The sequence below is a fragment of the Macaca mulatta genome, chromosome 14 (assembly GCF_049350105.2).
Source record: "Macaca mulatta isolate MMU2019108-1 chromosome 14, T2T-MMU8v2.0, whole genome shotgun sequence".
NCBI classification, from domain to species: Eukaryota; Metazoa; Chordata; class Mammalia; order Primates; family Cercopithecidae; genus Macaca; species Macaca mulatta.
Window position 1 is genome coordinate 70,043,564 of NC_133419.1, and position 19,943 is coordinate 70,063,506.

The 19,943-nt window shown below is 36.9% G+C and overlaps 3 protein-coding genes across 3 annotated transcripts in view; all 3 read left to right on the top strand.

Moving 5' to 3' along the window:
* Positions 1–19,943, top strand: part of LOC106993361 (uncharacterized) — a 100,985-nt gene that overhangs the window by 65,786 nt on the left and 15,256 nt on the right. Inside the window, exons 4-5 of the mRNA XM_077964890.1 lie at positions 6,871–6,923; positions 8,091–8,165. Of these exons, the coding sequence (XP_077821016.1) occupies positions 6,871–6,923; positions 8,091–8,165 (128 nt within the window). The remainder of the gene's footprint in view (positions 1–6,870; positions 6,924–8,090; positions 8,166–19,943) is intronic.
* On the top strand, positions 2,498–3,817 carry LOC106993358 (olfactory receptor 52H1). Its single transcript, XM_077963596.1, is given in 2 exon segments — positions 2,498–3,035; positions 3,038–3,817. Coding segments are annotated over 2 exon segments (1,080 nt in total). The 5' UTR covers positions 2,498–2,629; the 3' UTR covers positions 3,712–3,817.
* LOC100428310 (olfactory receptor 52H1-like) lies at positions 9,937–11,831 on the top strand. The gene is given in 3 exon segments (XM_015115096.3): positions 9,937–10,809; positions 10,812–10,865; positions 10,868–11,831. Coding segments are annotated over 3 exon segments (960 nt in total). The 5' UTR covers positions 9,937–10,592; the 3' UTR covers positions 11,557–11,831.

Here is a 19,943-nt window from a genome sequence, read left to right on the forward strand (position 1 = left end):
TATTTTCAAAAATCAAAGGACAACTCCAGGTGATTCATGAGCCTAGAGCTGGTCCAACAGAAAACATGAGATTCTTAGTTATTCATTAAAGGATACTGAGTAAACTCCTCTAGAAGTTGGGGATATTAATTAAAATGGTTCTAATGAAAGTCTAAAATTTTCAGCATTCCCTTTAATAACAAAATGAATTTCATCAAATTACTGTCATATATTTGGTAATCGTAAAATAATAATTTTCCCATGTAAGACTGATGTTTCAGTCTTATATAATTTCATACCTAATGGTTCCCAATTTCTCTGTGAAGTAAAATGAAAGGTTATCTGTTGAGAAAGGGAGTTGGAGTGAGATGAGAATGCTTTGAGGAGTGTAGGAAACAATGAGTCATAGAGATTGAGCTGAGCAAGATTATGCTGTTGGATCACTGGATAGTTCACCAGTTAAGTTTAACATTGATTATCATGAGATTATGGAAACACAAATACGTCTAGTTAAGAAGTTTGCTTGTTTCCTTATTTTCTTGGACCTAGGGTACTTATTTGGTGGAATAATGCAGGGGATTTTATCACACATATGTGATGGAAGGTCAGTGGAACAAGGGCAAGCAAAATGTTGGTAACAGAGTGGCTGAAACGATGAATCACGGATTTTAACCTGAACAGAGCAGAATGTAAAGACTCCTGGGCATTGAATGAATGGTAGTAAGAAAGTCATTCTAGAGGGCTTCAGGTTTTTCAAGGACAAATTGGTAATAACTGAATCACATGATTGAATAGATACAAATTGCAGTGTCTACATTTGTGATTTATGAAGTTGATCAATTTTGGACTACAGTGCTTCAAATATATGACCCTGGAATTAGGTGATTGTGCCTCAGTAACATATAAATCCATCCATTGGAGACAAAGTTTTGAGTAGATGAGTCACAAGAATTTTAAACTGCAGTTAATGTCTATACATATGTCTTTAAACAATCAAGAGGAATTACAAGAGAACTATGAAAAATAATAAAAAATTTAAAAAGTGGGTAAATGAATTGACTATCACTAAGGAACAGTATCTAGAGTGCTAAGAAGAGATGTGTACAAATAGCATGACTTACACCTTCATTAAGAAGTGTTCCTTTTAACTGTGCAAAGTACCTTTTGTTCTGTTTAATGCTTTCTAAGTTAAGTTTTACTGTTTCTGCTTTCCATTTTGCTAGACTTGCTTCCATCACATTTAAATTTGTCTGAAACACACTTGTCTATCCTTTTTATCCTGTTTATTCACACTTGTTTATCCTTTCTGCATCATTTTGTTTTAGATCTTTCTCATGTGACATATAATTGAATTTTTAAACTTTATTTATCTTTGTGCTTTTTGACAGAAGAATTCAAGCAATCTATAAGCATAAATGATGTATTTGGTTTTATGTTGTTAACTTGTTTTATATTTTTGTTTTCTATATATTGGTTAATTTTGTATCTCTTGCTATACCGATATTATATGTGTTATTTGCCACACAGAGTCTGTAGATAATTTTGGTTATATACAGAGGAGTCTAGGAAAAGACTCATGGGTCTGATTCCCAGTGCTACCGTTTCCTCCTTGTGTGGCTTTTGACAAATTACTTTTCTCTGCATTCTTAAAATGTGGACAATATTATTACCTGTCTCATAGAATTGTTAAGAAAATTACAAAAGTGGTCTCATGTAGTATATTAAACTTTTCAAAAAATATTAGCTTTTGTTATAAAGTTTATTTGCTTTTAGCTTGACCTAGGATTTAGAATATATAAATTCTATTTTTCTTCCACTAGAGGTCCCCTCTGTATTTGTAAAAAGCACACAAACCAATTTTCTCTGATACTTAAGCAAGATTCCCTCATTAATTCCTAAGGATGGACTGAGATTGAGCCTCATACCCTTTCTCATGTCATTCATATGGGAGGCATCAAACATCACAATCTCAGAGAACATTTTGGTCTACACGCCTTAAGTCTCTCTGTGTAGCGTCTGGGATATCAGAACAGTCATTGAAATTGGGGTGGGGTCAGTGTGCGGGACAAATTACAGTTCCAGTGATCCGTTTCCTTACATCCTTTGCTACACTTCCATGCCTCTTCTGAATTCTTGGCATCTCACAGTGAGTTGAGGCAGTCACCTGGTGTAACAGCAAAGTGAAAGAGTAGTGGCTGTGGAATCTAATGACCTTGGCTCTGCTAGTTACTAAAGGTGAGTTGTTAGGTAAGGTTATGTTTCAGTTTCAGCTTCTGCAAAAAAAAAAAAAAAAAAAAAAAAAAATGAGGGGGATAAAAATACATATCTCAGAAGGTAGCTCTAAATAAGATAATATTTTTCAAGAACCTGGCACATAGTGGGAGTCTGTAATTATTAATTACCTCATTTTCCCAACTGTGATCCAGTATTTTTCAGTTTCTTTCTATCCCTGCAAGTAGTTAGACTACTTTTCTCTATACTCATATCTATAGAGCAGCAACTTCCATTGACCCAGGGAGAACTCAGTCATTAAAATGGGAATAGCAGTTTATGCAGTTTGAAGAAGATTCTAGAGTAATTGGATGATTAGTATCAGAAGTTTTGGGTCTGAGAGTCTTTCTTCAAGTGATGAACATTGCTCTTAATATCAATGAGAGGATTTTTCTTGGAATATAGGAAAGAGACGGACCAGCCCCGAGGAAGTGGTGGAGGAAGAATTACCATACAATTTCCTCATGTTCATTATAAACAATTTGTTTTTAGGACACAGAAGTTATTGATCTTAATGACCATGTACAATGTGAGTGACCATGGTACAAGCCCCTTCACCCTTTTGGGCATCCCCGGACTTGAGCAGTACCACTTCTGGACCAGCATCCCGTTCTGCTTTATCTATCTCGTGACTGTCGTGGCCAGCAGTATCCTTCTCTACCTCATTGTGGTGGAGCACAGTCTTCATGCACCCATGTTCTTTTTCCTTTCCATGCTGGCCATTACTGACCTCATATTGTCCACCGTATGTGTCCCCAAAACATTTAGCATCTTCTGGTTTGGTTCCCAAAAATCAGTTTTCCTGGCTGTCTCACCCAATTATTCTTTCTGCACTATAGCTTTGTGTTGGACTCAGTTATACTGCTGGCCATGGCATTTGACTGCTATATGGCCATCTGCTCACCCTTGAGATACACTACTATTCTGACTCCCAAAACCATTATCAAAATTGCTGTGAGAATATGTTTCCAAAGTCTCTGTGTTTTTGTCCCATGTGTTTTCCTTGTGAATCATTTACCCTTCTGCAGGACACATATCATTTCTCACACATAGTGTGAGCACATAGGTGTTGCCCAGCTTGCCTGTGTTGATATCTCCATCAATATCTGGTATGGATTTTGTATTCCTATCATGACAGTGATGACGGATGTGATCCTCATTGCTGTCTCCTACACCCTCATCCTCTATGCTGTCTTTTGTCTCCCCTCCCGAGATGCCCGGCAGAAGGCCCTTGGCACCTGTGGTTCCCATGTCTGTGTTATCCTCATATTCTATATACCAGCATTCTTCTCCATCCTTGCTCATCGCTTTGGGCATAATGTCCCTCATACCTTTCATATGATGTTTGCCAACCTTTACGTAATCATCCCACCTGCTTTCAACCTTATTGTCTACAGAGTAAAGACCAAGCAGATCTGGAACAGAATCCTTCTTCTGCTGTTTCCCAAGGGGTCCCAGTGATAGGTGCCTGAGCTCTTGGAGGTAGGGACAAGTTCCTAGTGTATGTTGGGTCAAAGACTGAACCTGTGTTCAGATGCCCAAGAAAAAGGACAGACTAAAATTTATTAACGAGAACTTGAGTTTTGCTTTCTTTGTGATTTGAGGCAGAAGTCTACTCAATCATTCCAGTTATAGCAAAGTAAGTTCTGAGTCTAGGAAATAATAAATATTTTTTGACTTCTAGAAACAAGAACTTTTGTAATTCCTTATGATTGCTCTAAAGTGATTATAAAACTTTTAATGAAGACAATGTAATGATTGGCAAATCTCAATGGTTTTTCAGATGTATATATCATAGTAGTTTATTTATACACCATAGCAAGGCAGTAAATTACCTCTTTGATGATTCTGCAGGGTTCTGAGTTTTTACTTTGTTCACACCTATTAATTTCTAGACAATATCAAGTATAATATGTAGCATACACTAGGGACATACAATGCTTATCAAATAAATAAATGGCAAATAATCATAAAATTATTAACTTAAGAGTGCAGGTGTTTATATTAAGCAAAGGGATAAGGCAATGATAAAACTCAATGTTTAACTCAACCTTGAGAAAGCCAAATGAGATGTAGGTGGGTGGAGTTTTCCACAAGGAATAAAAGGAGGGAGGCAAATTCCTATGGCTAGTAAAATGGTAAAGCATATACAGACTAAGAAGTGGGTTTGAGACTTGACCAATTGGAAGCACTAGTGGTCTCAATTTTTTTTTCATGTTTGTATCTTCATAGAGATGTAGTCACAAGCCAAAAATGTACCTCTGTATGATTCATTATCTCTTCAAATCCAATATGCATAACTTGGTCATAGTGAGTCATTCAGTCACTCGGTCAATAATAATTATTTTTAGGTGTTTGCCAGGTAGTAATGATAGTCAATGTCTTCTTTCCCCTTCAAATCTGATATGTCCTCAAAACCTGTGTTTTTTTTCTAAATAACCTCTTGGGTTCCCCAGCTGATTGCAGGCTCTACCCCAGTAGTTCAAACCCTCACTGCTTTCACTTGACTCAAAATGTCAGAGTCATTCATGGTGTTTTTACCTTAAGACCACTTTGCCATCCCTGTGCTACTACCCTTTTCATGTATCATTAAATTTTTATTTCTACAATGGCTCTCAACATATAGTTTTAATAGAAAAGGATGTCCTTTGGACCCAGAGAATTGTATTTGAATTTATATTCTATCTCTTAACGTGTGACAATAGCTATATACATTGTTTCCAAAATTATTTGATGTATTTTGCATACCATAAATAAAAATATAGTCAGGTGCCACTTAACAATGAGGCTACAGTCTCATAAATGTATTGTTAGGTGATTTTATTATTGTGCAAATCTCATAGAGCATACTTACATAAATCTGTGTGATATAGCCTTGGCTCTATAATATATTCTATAGCTCCTAGGCTACGAAACTGTACATCATGTTACTATACCGAATATTGCAGGGAAGTGTAATACAATGGTATTTGTGCATCTAAACATGTCTAAACATAGACAAGGTACTCTATAATAGGTATTGTAATCTTATGGGACCATTGTTCAGAAACATTGTTATGTGGCATATTACAAAGTATAAATAGAAAAGGCAAAAAGAAAAATAGACAGATTTTAAAAAATTAAGACAAAAAATAGGCTGAAAATACACTTTCCACCTGCTATGAATTTTTGTTCTCTTATTATATGTGGGTCAGAAATTCAGCTGTAAGCTTTCTAGCAGTCTGTGTGAGAGTTAAACATGATTAGCTAAATCATTCATGATAGCTATAAGTTCAGACAGTTAATTGTTAGAGAAGCCAAACTACTCTTGATATGAAGAACAGAGAAATATCTTCAGAAAGCTCTTAGAAAAGGCAGTAAGTGATGCAATTAATGACATTCTTACAGAATACACAAGTTCATGTGACTTTTCAGTCCCTTATCCTAGTATAGAGAAGTGAAGTAACCTCAATTTTTATTCAGCAGAAGGTAAAAATTCTGTCGGGAGCCAATACAATGCTAATCTCTTTAGTTCTGGTTTATTCCAGATATAATAGAACATTCAGAGTACTGAGTGGACTCCTGGCGATCTTTATTAATTAACACATCCAACAATATTTAGCAAACCTTTGACAAACATTGACAGAAACTGACTTGGCTTTCAGAATTGTGGGATAAAAGCCTCTCAGGTAAAAATTGATATCTGGACTTCCAGAAATTCCTGACAGTACCAGCAGGTAGACCTAACAGTTTTTCCATAAGAATATATTTTATTTGCTCAAATTGTTTTTATAATTTTTAATGAAGTTTAATTTTTTAAAAATTATAAGTGGGAGCTAAGTTATGGGTATGCAAGGGCATACATTGTAGTATAATGGACACTGGAGACCCAGGAGAGGAGAGGTTGGGAGAGGGGTGAGGGATGAAGAATTACCTGCTGAGTACACACTACACAATACGGTTGACAGGTACGCTAGAAATCCAGACTTCACCATTATACAATTCAGCCATGTAATCAAAAAACACTTGTACCCCTAAAGTCACTGGAATTTTTAAAAGATAATGTTAGGATTATTTCATGTGGGCAATATAATTTTTATTTTAACAGGTGCCCTAGGTTATTATTCTACACTGTGAGTTTGCCAATATGTTAAGCATTTTCACAAGCAGTACCCTACTTAATTTGTCAATCCTCATAAAATCTTGAGAGATAGGTGCTAATATGACCATCTTTTAATGGAAATTAAGTAACTCGTCCAAAGTCCTTTATCTGGTAAGTGAGGGCATGAACTTGAAACCTGGGTGATATGACAGGCACATCCACACGGCTTTCCACTCACATACACATCAGCTCACAAATAAACAAACAAACAAATAAATAAATAAAGTACCCTAAAGCAGTGTTTACTCAAAGACATTAACAAAGTTAATAGAATCTTTTTCATTTTCTTCCCTTGAGGATGAGAAGAAGGCATGTCAGAGTCCCTAATCCCCTGACTACCTGCCTTTTCCCCACAGAGAGCAGTGAGTGATCAGAGAAAATAAATGGACAGGGAATCAACCTCTCTAACGTCCTTCCTTTTCCTTCCACTTACTTATTTTTATTTATTTTTTTTGGTTGGTGTGTCTGCTCTCTTGCAGGTTTTGTCAACACATTCTTTCTTCTTTCCCTTTGGCCTGATCCCCAAGATTTGGTGAGTATTGGCTATTTGAAGGGCTTTGATTGGGACAAGACTTAGAGAAAGTGAGTGAAAAGCCAGGGCTCTATTTCTTAGGGGCCATGGGCTGGGCACTATAATTTTCTTCCCTGAGCAACTCCCGTTTATAAACTGAGGTCCTGATCTCCAATACTTGTGTATATGCTCCACTGAATAAGCATCAATAGATCAGAACAGATGGATAATTATACAGTTGGATTAAATATGACCACAGTTAGCAGTGTTAGGAAATTTCTGTTTCAAGACATATGACAAGACTCCGTAACTCTAACCTAAAATGTAGAATTAAGTGTGCTGGTATGTGTGTATGCCCAGGGGTGCTCTTGTTAATTTTTATCCATCTTGCTATTTCTGTTCTCTTCTCCACTGTGTGGTCTGACTGTTAATGATAATACTAATGATATAAATATAACCTAATATAAAGAAGTAAAACTTGTTATATGCTTACTATGTTTCAGGTACTATATTGAATATTTTTCGGCCGGGTGTGGTGGCTCACGCCTGTATTCCCAGCACTTTGGGAGGACGAGGTGGGCAGTTCACGAGGTCAGGAGTTTGAGACCAGCCTGGCCAACATAGTGAAACCCTGTCTCTACTAAAAATACAAAAAAATTAGCCGGCATAGTGGTGGGCGCCTGTACTCCCAGCTACTCGGGAGGCTGAGACAGGAGAATCACTTGAACCGTGGAGATGGAGGTTGCAGTGAGCCAAGATTGTGCCACTGCACCCCAGCCTGGGCAACAGTGCAAGACTCTGTCTCAAAAAAAAAATTTTTTTTTAGTGTGTATCATTTTGTCCTAATAATAATTGTAAAAATTAGAAATATTAATTTCTTTTAAAAACATAGGAACCCAAATATCATATAGTTTAAATAGCTTGCCCAGATTCACATAGCTAGTAAATTGTGGAACCATGATTAAGTTGTGAAAGCTAGCTTTCTGAGGCTCCAGAGCACATGCTCTGTGCCAATATTTTGCTAACATACTGTGGATGCCTGAGTGTATGTGTGTGTGTCTATCATAATACAATAATTATTACTGATAAAATTAACACTAATTCCTTTATATCACTCTATACCTAGTCCATATTTAAGTTTCCCTAATTATTCATTAATTGAATTCAATACCTGGTTTGTTTAAACAGAATTCGATCAAGAACTATACTGCAGGCCAAGCGTGGTGGCTCACGCCTATAATCCCAGCACTTTGGGAGGCTGAGGTGAGTGGATCATCTGAGGTCAGGAGTTCGAGATCAGCCTGGCCAACATGTTGAAAGCCCGTCTCTACTAAAAATGCAAAAATTAGCTGGGGGTGGTGGCGAGCGCCTGTAATCCCAGCAACTCGGGAAGCTGAGACAGGAGAATTGCTTGAATCGGGGAGATAGAGGTTGCAGTGAGCTGAGATCATGCCACAGCACTCCAGCCTGGGTGACAGAGTGAGACTCTGTCTGAAGTAAATAAATAAATAAATAAATAACCGTACTGCATTTATTTGTTTTTCTCTTAAATGTACTTTAATCTGGAAATGGATTTTCCTTATCTGATATTCCCCTTTCCCCTTTAATGGCATTGACTTGAAAAAGGAAAACAGACTGTTGTAGATTCTACCATGTTGTGGATTTGTCTGATCGTTAAATGAGATCCCTGAGAGTTAACTGTCTGTGCACCCATGTGTGTTTGTGAATGCTTTTGGATGACTTCATGAACATCTGTTGTATTTGAGTTCATGGAAATACAAAAACTCAAGAAAACCTTTCCTCACATATGTATGAGTAAAGGATGACCTCAGACAAGATGGGAGAGCTGTGATTCAAAGTATTAACATATAGTTTCAGTATGTTGATGCCACATGTTGTTTGAGTATGTGAGTAGCATAGAAGAGGAGTTTTCACATGATGTTTCAGTATGTGAACGGCATAAAAGAGGATTTTTCAACATGAAGGCTGAACAACCTAGTCAGGTTTCTAGTGTTAGCAACAGGTGAATTCTATGGCCCCAGTGGATAAGAGAATCAAGATGAAGGTGGACTAAGCAGGAAAACTTTGAATCCTCAGTAGATGGGGGGCTGAGCTGTGACCCACCCTCTGAAGTCTGGACTATGTTCTCAGAATCTAGAATGTGAAGACACTGTAGAGGAGAGTTTGAGTTGTTGTAAGAAAGGTGTTTTTACCTATAGATAAGGAAGGGTAAGAAATAAAGAGAAAGCATCATGTGTCCCTTTTTACCTAAAGAAGAATGAAGAAAATAAGTTCTGATCTGAGGAATGGAAAGCATTATGAGCTGGGCCCAAGAAGGACATAAAATACAGGGGTAGTAATAAGTTTAAACATGATTCTTGGCCTTCTCAGATGAGGAATATGACGTATATGGCTACCACAAGTCTCATTTTAGTCCTGATTCTGGAAGCCCCTGGCCTTGCTATATGGTTCATTACCTGTAGCACTTACACATGTAGTGTCTTTCTACTCACAAAAGGAGTATCTATAAGCATAAGGAGTATCTATACACATAAAAAATATCTTTCTATGTAAATGAAATGGGATGTTTGATGAGGGGTGGGTAGAGGCATTACTAGGGAAGGAAGAAGGTATAGGACCAGTGGAGAGGTCTTAGGAATTTACAAAGCCTGTGACAATGACAAAATCTAATTATGAAATGTTTTGTTTATATTCTCAGCACATGTGTGGGGGGAAGACGGGAGGAGAAGGGGCTTATAATTGTGTAAGATTATGTATGGGTAAATATATGGCGGCAAAATATATGACAACATATAAGTGTAGGTCCGGATATGCCTGAGAATGTAAATATTAAAGGTCTGTGTTTGAGAGAGTATGTGTCTTGCTTGGGTCGATGTGTCTCTCTAATAGATGTATGTTCACAAAAACGCAGTCCTTCTTTTGGACAGAAACCTTGACTGATAGTGTCACTAAGTCCACACTATTAGAATACACTTGTGTATATACAAAGTGTTGGAAAACTACTGAATTTTTTTTTTTTTTTTTTTAGGAGAAAGGTTAGTGAGCCTCAGCTATAAGGGACTTTTCTAATTTAAATTTGGCTTACACATGTTATCCAGCATAGTGTAGGAACTCATCTGGTGTTTGCTGAACTGAATTAGGTTTTTAGATGGCAATAAAGGGGTGTTGATCTTACAAATCTAAGAGCCACAGTCATCAGGTAGCTTTAAGAGAAGCAAACAGTTGTCTTGGGGGCAATGACAGAGCAAGCAGATCCTAAATAATGATGTCCATAAGGTCATATAAGCTATAATCCACCATGAAAAAGTGTATTCTGTACTTTGTTAACTTGTATGGGAGAACAGTGTACAATGAAGAGTGTAACCAGTCTGGAAGGCTTCCTGTAGTAGCTGTGTACACTACTGGGGGAGGCCAGAAGAAAGAAAAGATTCTCTTCAGGTAGACCAATAATGTATCTATTTGTATCTGGAATAATCTTGGTTTATGCATGTTGCTACCATTATTGCTAATTTTAACCTTTGTTGATTTCAAAAGGTTCTATTTTGGATGACAAATTATATGGTCACTTTATCTTCAGGAGGCCATAATGATAATTAGTTGAAAGTCTGAGAGTTACTCAAGTTTCTCTAACTATCCTTAATCACGCTCTGTCTTTAGGAGCTGAGATTTATGCCATCTGCATCTGCCATGATCATTTTCAACCTAAGCAGTTACAATCCAGGGCCCTTCATTCTGGTAGGGATCCCAGGCCTGGAGCAATTCCACATGTGGATTGGAATTCCCTTCTGTGTCATCTACATTGTAGCTGTTGTGGGAAACTGCATCCTTCTCTACCTCATTGTGGTGGAGCATAGTCTTCATGAACCCATGTTCTTCTTTCTCTCCTTGCTGCCATGACTGACCTCACCTTGTCCATCGCTGGTGTGCCTAAAACACTCAGTATCTTTGGCTGGGGGCTCGAGAAATCACATTCCCAGGATGCCTTACACAAATGTTCTTCCTTCACTACAGCTTTGTCCTGGATTCAGCCATTCTGATGGCCATGGCATTTGATCACTATGTAGCTATCTGTTCTCCCTTGAGATATACCACCATCTTGACTCCCAAGACCATCATCAAGATTGCTATGGGCATCTCCTTTCGAAGGTTCTGCATCATCCTGCCAGACGTATTCTTGCTGACGCGCCTGCCTTTCTGCAGGACACGTATCATACCCCACGTATACTGTGAGCATATAGGCATTGTCCGGCTCGCCTGTGCTGATATCTCCATCAACATCTGGTATGGCTTTTGTGTTCCCATCATGATGGTCATCTCAGATGTGATTCTCATTGCCGTTTCCTATGCCCTTATCCTCTGTGCTGTCTTTCGCCTTCCCTCCCAAGATGCCCGCCAGAAAGCCGTCAGCACTTGTGGTTCTCATGTCTGTGTTATCCTCATGTTTTATATGCCTGCCTTTTTCTCCATCCTTGCCCATCGTTTTGGACACAATGTCTCTCGCACCTTCCACATCATGTTTGCCAATCTCTACATTGTTATCCCACCTGCACTTAACCCCATGGTTTATGGAGTGAAGACCAAGCAGATCAGAGATAAGGTTATAGTTTTGTTTTCTACTAAGGGTACAGGATGATGTTTTACTGGGCAATGGAATAACTAGGATAAGCTTACAGTGTACAGAAATGTAGAAAGAGTGAAATGACAAATGCTATTTAAAGCAAGAACTACCTGAAGTTACTTTCATGTGCCAAGAATGTGGCATGATCTGTATGAAAATGATGGTCCTATGTATAAAAAAAATCCTTGATGACCTCTTTGCTTGTGAAATAGGGTGCTGTACAGAATATGATCAGGAAGAAGGAGATGAAAACAGAGCGAAATTACTCTAAATTGAAAAAGAAATAAAAATTTGGAAATTGCGATTCGTAGCTATTATAAGTGAGTGTGTTAAGTAAAACAGAAACACTGAGGAAGAGAGAATAAAAGTGAAAAGATCAGTGAGAAATTTCTCACTGAGAGGATTATCAGATGGATATTTAGGATGTTAATGATAACATTTGATTCAAATTATCTTCCTTTTATGTTCCACTGTAATTCCCTTTAAATGTTTCCTCCCTATACACACACAATATGAAAAATTGAAGAGCCTTCAGTACAAGCCTGCTAAAATAATGTTATATCAGCAGTGCTATAAAGGGAATGAGTGAATTAGCATATTGATCAATGAATGGCAGGGTTGCTGGCTTTAGTGCTGGGAGAGGAGAGTAGCTTCTAGGCCCCAAGACACATTGAGAAAGTGAGCTGCAGAGGTAGTACTGGGAGAACATAACCCCTGAAAACAGTTAGAGATTTGAGTAAAGAACTGGACTTCCCACAGTACACAGATTAGACTTCAAGCCAGCTCATTTAGAAACTAAAGTACAAATGTAACCACACTAGTTAGAGGACCTCTGGAACTCTGTTCTATATACTGCAGTTCCTTGATTGCAAGCCACAATTTTACAGCAAGGAGAGGGAATGAGGATGGGAATACTACAATATAGTAACACATCCATGGAAAAATGCATCCAAATTTTGTAAGCATTGGTACTGAGAAAATACTATATGTTGAGATCAAAGAAGGAACTTAGAAGCATAATCATAAACTGTTATGAAATGTAGAGTTGATCTATCCCAGTGGTTTCCAAGGCAATCCTAAAGAGCTGGATTCTGAGAGGTTGCTTTAAGGTGCATCTCAAGGCTTATATGAAGGAAGTTTCTTGTCTTATTTTTCCACAATCACAGCAGACCTGATATTATCTACTTTTGCTTGTGTATCAAGCACTTAGATAAGATTCTACTTGAACAATAAAGTTTCTCCAATAAATCCTGTTTTGAAAATCATCCATTCTTTGGCTATTACTAAAACATGAAAAAAAAAAAAAACCCAGATGCTGGTGAGGTTATGGAGAAAAAGGAACATTTATACACTGAGAGTGGGAGTGTAAACTAGTTCAACCATTGTAGAAGACAGTGTGGCAATTCCTCAAAGACCTAAAGACAGAAATACTGTTTGACTCAGCAATTCCATTACTGGGTATATACAAAGGAATATAAATGGTTCTATTATAAAGACATATGCATGCATATGGTCATTGCATCAATATTTACAATAGCAAAGACATGGAATCAACCCAAATGCCCATCAATGTTACACTGGATAAAAAAATGTGGTGCATATACACCATGGAATACTATGCAGCCATAAAAAACGATGAGATCATGTCCTTTGCCGGAACATGGGTGGCGCTGGAGGGCATTATCCTTAGCAAACTAACACGGGAACAGAAAACCAAATACTGTGTGTTCTTAAAAGTGGGAACTAAATGATGAGAACACATGGACACACAGAGGGAACAACACACACTGGGGCCTATCAGAGGGTAGAGGATAAGAGAAAGGAGAGGATTAGGAAAAATAACTAATGGATACTAGGCTTAATATCTAGGTGATGAAATAATCTGTGCAACAAACCCTCATGACACAAGTTTACCAAAGTAACAAACCTGCAAGTGCACCCCAGAACTTAAAAACAAAAGTTAAATTATAAAAAAGAAAATCATCCATTCATTTGGAAACTATTTATTAAGGACATTCTATATTTTAGATATTGTTCTAAGCATTTGGGATTATGAGGAATCTCTGCCTTCTTCCATGGATTTTGTATTCTTGGGAGAGTGATAAGCAATAAAACAAAGAAATTAGTTCATTGCTTAAAAATATTAATATAACAAATGAAAAAAATAAAGTTGAATAAAGTGATGGATTAAAACTGGCCTGAAGGACAATGGCTGAGAGGACAGCAAATGAAAATACTCTAGGGCTGAAAAGAGCTTGACATGAATTGAGGATAGAAATAAGTCCCTAGTGGCTGCAGCAGAGTGATCCAGGGAAGGGATAGGACATGAGGAATAGGCAGGGCTAGGGCCAGGTCCTATGCAACTGAAGCTATCCAAATCTCATTCTCAGAAGAGGAAACTGAAGATAAAAAAGTACAGATAACTTTTCCAAGACACACAGCAAGGAAGTTATTAATGTGGAGCTAGAATACAATCTGCTAACCCCCAGTTCAGTGATATTCTCATTAAACACAGCCTCATGCTTATGAAAATAGACTCCAAATGAAGGAAAAAAAATCTGGGAAGATCAGAGCCTACTTTTACGGTTGTTATAAACTCTAGTTGTGTTTTAAAGTTTTAATTAATTTACATTTCAGTTATTTTTAAATTTTTAATTGACAAAAATAAATTGTATGACTAAATCAGGCTAATTAACTTATTAATCACCTAATATACTTATGATTTCTTTATGGTAAGAACATTTAACATCTATTCTTTTAGAAATTTTGAAGTATTCAATGCATTATTATTAACTATAATCACCATGATGTGCAATAGAACACTAGAACATATTCCTCTAGTCTAACTGAAACTTTAAACACTGACTAATATCTTTGCTTTTCCTGTCCACTCCTCAGTCTGGTAACCACTATTATACTTCAATGTGAAATCTAGTTACTTAAAATTAAGACACATTTGACTGTATGAGAGTTCTGCTTTCCGTGTCAACTTGCAAAACTGGCCACAGATACCAGAAGATTTTCTAGTATTCTGTTATTCTCTTCTGGTTATTTCCATGTTGCTGAGAACATGGATTGACCAAGAGATAATATTTTTTAAGTTTATGAAAGGAATAATACATAAATCGATACAGAGTTGAGATAATTTTTTTTTTTTTGAAATGGAGTCTTGCTCTGTTGCCCAGGCTGGAGATCAGTGGCGTGATCTCGGCCCGCTACAAGCTCCGCCTCCAGGGTTCATGCCATTCTCCTGCCTCAGCCTCCCGAGTAGCTGGGACTACAGGCGCCCACCACTGCCCCAGGCTAATTTTTTGTATCTTTAGTAGAGATAGGGTTTCACCGTGTTAGCCAGGATGGTCTTGATCTCCTGACCTTGTGATCCGCCCGCCTTGGCCTCCCAAAGTGCTGGGATTACAGGAGTGAGCCACCGCGCCCAGCCAGAGTTGAGGTAATTTAGAAGTACACACTCCTTTCATCCTGGTAGGTGTTGAAACCCATGATTTTCACTAATACACATGAATGGCTCTCATGAAAGACAAATATCCCAAGAAACCCCAATGAAAAAGAATCTGATGTCTGTACAGTCATAATTCCTCCTTCCACCCTCTATCTCTGGCTCAATCATCTGCTATTATTTTTCTACCCTCCTCCCCAGAAATGTTTATTTATTTCTATGGCTATATAAACTTTTTGCTGGTTATGCTATACTTTAGTTTTTATGTGTTATCTTCCTCAGCTCATAGGATCAGGACTGGGCTTAAGAAATGTGGATAAATGTGCTTTGCAGATTGTAAAATGCTATTCTAATATTAGCTGTTATGTTAGTGTCTTTTTTATTTGTATAAATTTAAAGGGTACAAGTGCAGTTTTATTACAACATATTGCATAGTGGTGAAGTATGGGCTTTTAGTGTATCCATCAATTCTAATAACATTAATTCTTCTGATCCATGACCATGAGTTATTTTTTCATTTGTTTGTGTCATCTACAATTTCTTTCATCAGTACTTTGTAGTTCTTCTTGTAGAGATATTTAACCTCCTTGGTTAAATGTATTCCTAGGCACAATTTTTGGTAGTTATTGTGAGATTGCCTTCTTGATTTGGTTCTCTGCTTTATTGTTATTGGTATATAGAAATGCTACTGATTATTGTATGTTGGTTTGTATCTTGAAACTTTACTGAATTCATTTATTAAATCTAGAGTTTTAACAGGATTTTGGGGTTTCCTATATATAAAATCGTGTTGTTAGCATACCGAGATAATTTGACTTCTTCCTTTCTGAAAGAAATAAATTCTTTCTCCTGACTGATTTTTCTGACTATGACTTCCAGTACTATATTGAATAGGAGTAGTAAAAATTGGCATCATTGTCTTGTTCCAGGTCTTAGAGGGAATGCTTTCAAATTTTCTCTGTCCAGTATGATGTTGGCTATGAGTTTCTCATATTATAGCCTTTATTATTTTGAGGTAAATATCTCTGATGAACATAGACACAAAAATCCTCACCCAAATAATAGCAAAATGAATCCAACAGCACATCAAAAAGATAAAACATCATGACCAAGTAGGTTCTATTCCTGGGATGCAATGATGTTTCAACATACACAAAATGATAAAGGTGATTCACCACATAAACAGAATTAAGGACACAAATGACATGATCATCTCAACAGATGCAGAGAAAGCATTTGATAAAATTTAGCATCCCTTCACAATAAAAAAAAAAATCCCTCAACCAGCTAGGTATAAGAACATACTTCACAATAATATGTTAGTATCTTTACCAATTACTGCTGTCACTCTCACCTCAGACCCATTATGTTTAAACCTGAGCTCATCAGTTTGTCATTTAAAATCCTCCCACATTTTTGTGGTTTATAGGAGTAGAAAACAGGTTAGGCTCAGTTTTGCTTCCCACAAGTTCACATTTACTGCCGTAGGTGCCAATTACTCCTTCTGGTCAGGAAGGTTGCAAGTTTTCAGTCCCATTCTTAGATCATGAATGAAATTACAAGTTCTGGTTTGGACTAAAAGATAGTAATTATCTAAAAATCAGTAGGTGACTTTACAACACACAAATGATCTTATCCTATGTATCTTCCCTTTGTGCAAATTCCCAATTTCTTATACTAGAGACTCTATCCATAGGGGAACTGTGCCTTACTTTATCTTCTCATCCTCAGAATCTAATATGGTATTCTACAAATTGTAAGAATCAATGAACAAGTTCCTACCATCTTTTCTAGACTTTCCACATCTAACCATTCTTTGGATATTTATTATTCTATTTCAGTAGCCCCTGGGATTTTAGTCCTACTCACCCCTCTGTCTCATTTGCCCGAATGTTAATTCAGATACCTGCAACTTGTATCTAGGCCAAATATTGAATGTACACTTTATGTCATATATCAATGACAATAGAGGTAGCTTCTGTGTTCAGAAGAATAATGTGAGGCTTACAAAGAATCAACAAAATCAAAATTTGGTTATTTGGAAGGATAATAGACTGCTAGCTATATTTAAAAAGAAAAAAAGAGAGAGTCAAATAAACATAACCAGAAACAAAAGTGACATTATAACCAATCCCATAGAAATACAAAAGATCCTCAGAGACTCTTATGAACACCTCCACACACACAAACTAGAAAATCTGGAGGAAATGGATAAGTTTCCGGGAAACACACAATCTCTCAAGATTGAATCGGGAAGTAGTTGAAACACTGAACCAACAAATGTCAAGTTGCAAAATTGAATCAGTGATTTAAAAAAAAACCCTACCAACCAAGAAAAGCCCAGGCCAGATGGATTTATAGCCAAATTCTACCAGACGTACAATGAAGAGCTGATATTTATTCAACTGGAACTATTCCAAAAACTCAAGGAGAAGATACTCCTTTCTAACTAACTCTATGAAGCCACATTTCCCTGATACCAAAACCTGGCAAAGATACAACAACAACAAAAAATGTGGGCCTATATCCCTGATTAACATAGATGCAAAAATCCTCAACAAAATACTAGCAAATGAAAACCAGTACTACATTAAGAATTTCATTCACCATGATCAAGTACACTTAATTCTTGGGATGCAAGTTTGCTTCAGCATATGCAAATCAGTCATATGTGATTCACCACATAAATGGAATTAAAAGCAAAAATTGTATAATCATCTCAATAGATGCAGAAATAGCTTTTGACAAAATCCAACATTCCTCCATGACAAAAGCCGTCGAGAAACTAGGCACTGAAGGAATATGCCTCAAAGTGACAGAGCTATCTAAGACAAACCCACAGCTGATATCATGCAGAACAGAAAAAAGCTGGAAGCATTTTCCTGGGGATCTAGAGCAAGAAGAAGAATGCTACTCTGACCGCTTCTATTCAACATAGTACTGGAAGTCTTAGCCAGAACAATTCGGCAAGAGAAAAAAAGGCACCCAAAGAGAAAAAAAAACAGTCAAACTATCTCTCCTTGATGATGACATGTTTGTTTTTTGTTTTGTTTTGTTTTGTTTTAATCTAGAAAACCCCAAAGACTACACCAAAAGGATCCTGGAACTGATAAATAACATCTTAAAGTTTCAGAATACAAAATTAATGTGCAAAAATCAGTAGCATTTTTATATACCGATAATGTCCAAGCTGAGAGCCAAAGCAAGAACACAATCCCATTTATATTAGCCACACACGTACACACACACACCCCTAGAAATACAACCAATGAAGGAGTTGAAAGATTTCTAGAAGAAGAACTACAAATCTGGGCACGGTGACTCACACCTATAATCCCAGCACTTTGTGATGCTGAGGTGGGCAGATCATGAGGTCAGGAGATCAAGACCATCCTGGCTAACATGGTGAAACCCCATCTCTACTAAAAATACAAAAACAAATTTAGCCGGGTGTGGTGGCAGGTGCCCGTAGTCCCAGCTACTTGGGAGCCTGAGGCAGGAGAATGGCGTGAACCCAGGAGGCTGAGCTTGCTGTGAGCAGAGATCACGCCACTGCACTCCAACCTGGGTGACAGAGTGAGACTCTGTCTCAAAAAAAAAAAAAAAAAAAAGAACTACAAACACTGCTGAAAGAAAGCACAGATGATACAAACAAATTGAAAAACATTCCATGCTCATGGATTGAAAGAATCAATATTGTTAAAATGGTCATACTGACCAAAGCAATGTACAGATTTGATGACATTTCTATCAAATTACTAATTTAATTTTTCACAGAATTAGAAAAAACTCTTCTGAAATTCATGTGGCACTAAAAAAGTCTGAATAGTCAAATCAATCCTAAGGAGAAAGAACAAACCTGGAGACATCACATTCTTTTACTTCAAACTATACCATAAGGCTACAGTAACAAAACCAGTATAGTACTGGTACAAAAACAGACACATAGACGAATGGAAAAGAATAGAGAAATCAGAAACCATGCCACATGTCTACAGTCATCTGATCTTCAACAAAGTTGACAAAAATAAGCAACGAGGAAAGGACTCCCTATTTAATAAGTGGTGCTGGGATAAACTGGCCAGCCATATGCAGAATAATGAAACTGGAACCCTACATTTTACTATATACAAAAATTAAGTCAAAATGAATTAAAAATTTAAATGTAAGACCTCAAACTACAAGAATCCTAACAGAGTACATGGAAAACAACATCTGGACATGGGCCTTGGGAAAGAATTTATGACTAAGTCCTCAAAAACAATTGCAACAAAATCCAAAATTGACAAGTAGGGCCTAATTATGTTAAATAGATTATTCACAGTAAAATAAACTGTCAATATTTATAGAATATTTCTAGAAGAAGTGAGAAATATTTGCAAACAATGCATCTGACAAAAGTCTAACATCCAGAATGTATAAGAAACTTGACAATTGAACAAGCATAAACCCAAAAATCTCCGTTAAAAATGGGCAAAAGATATGAACAGGCATTTCCCAAAAGAAGATATATGAGTGTCCAGCAAACATATGAAAAAATGCTTATCATAATTAATCACTACAGAGTTGCAAAAAAATTTGAGCCTCGCTTTTACTGTTATATTTAAAAGACATAAAAAGCTTTCAATAAGTATAACCAGTGTAAGAAAACATAGAAAATAATTAAAATACTCCCCAAAATTGCACACATTGTTCTTTGAAAGTGTGCATATGGGCGATTAACATAGAGGACTTAGATTTTATATTAGACTTATGAAATTTTGTCATTATGCAATTATAGTTAAATGAAAAAGTTTTAAGTAAAATAGTGAAAGCCCCATCTTAAAAGTCTAGACACACAGGTGAAAGAATATAATTTATGTCAAACTTTAAAATTATGTCAAGTGAACTTGCATCTTTCTTGTTAATTTATCTAATTCAGGTTGGACTGATGACAGTGGTAATTCCT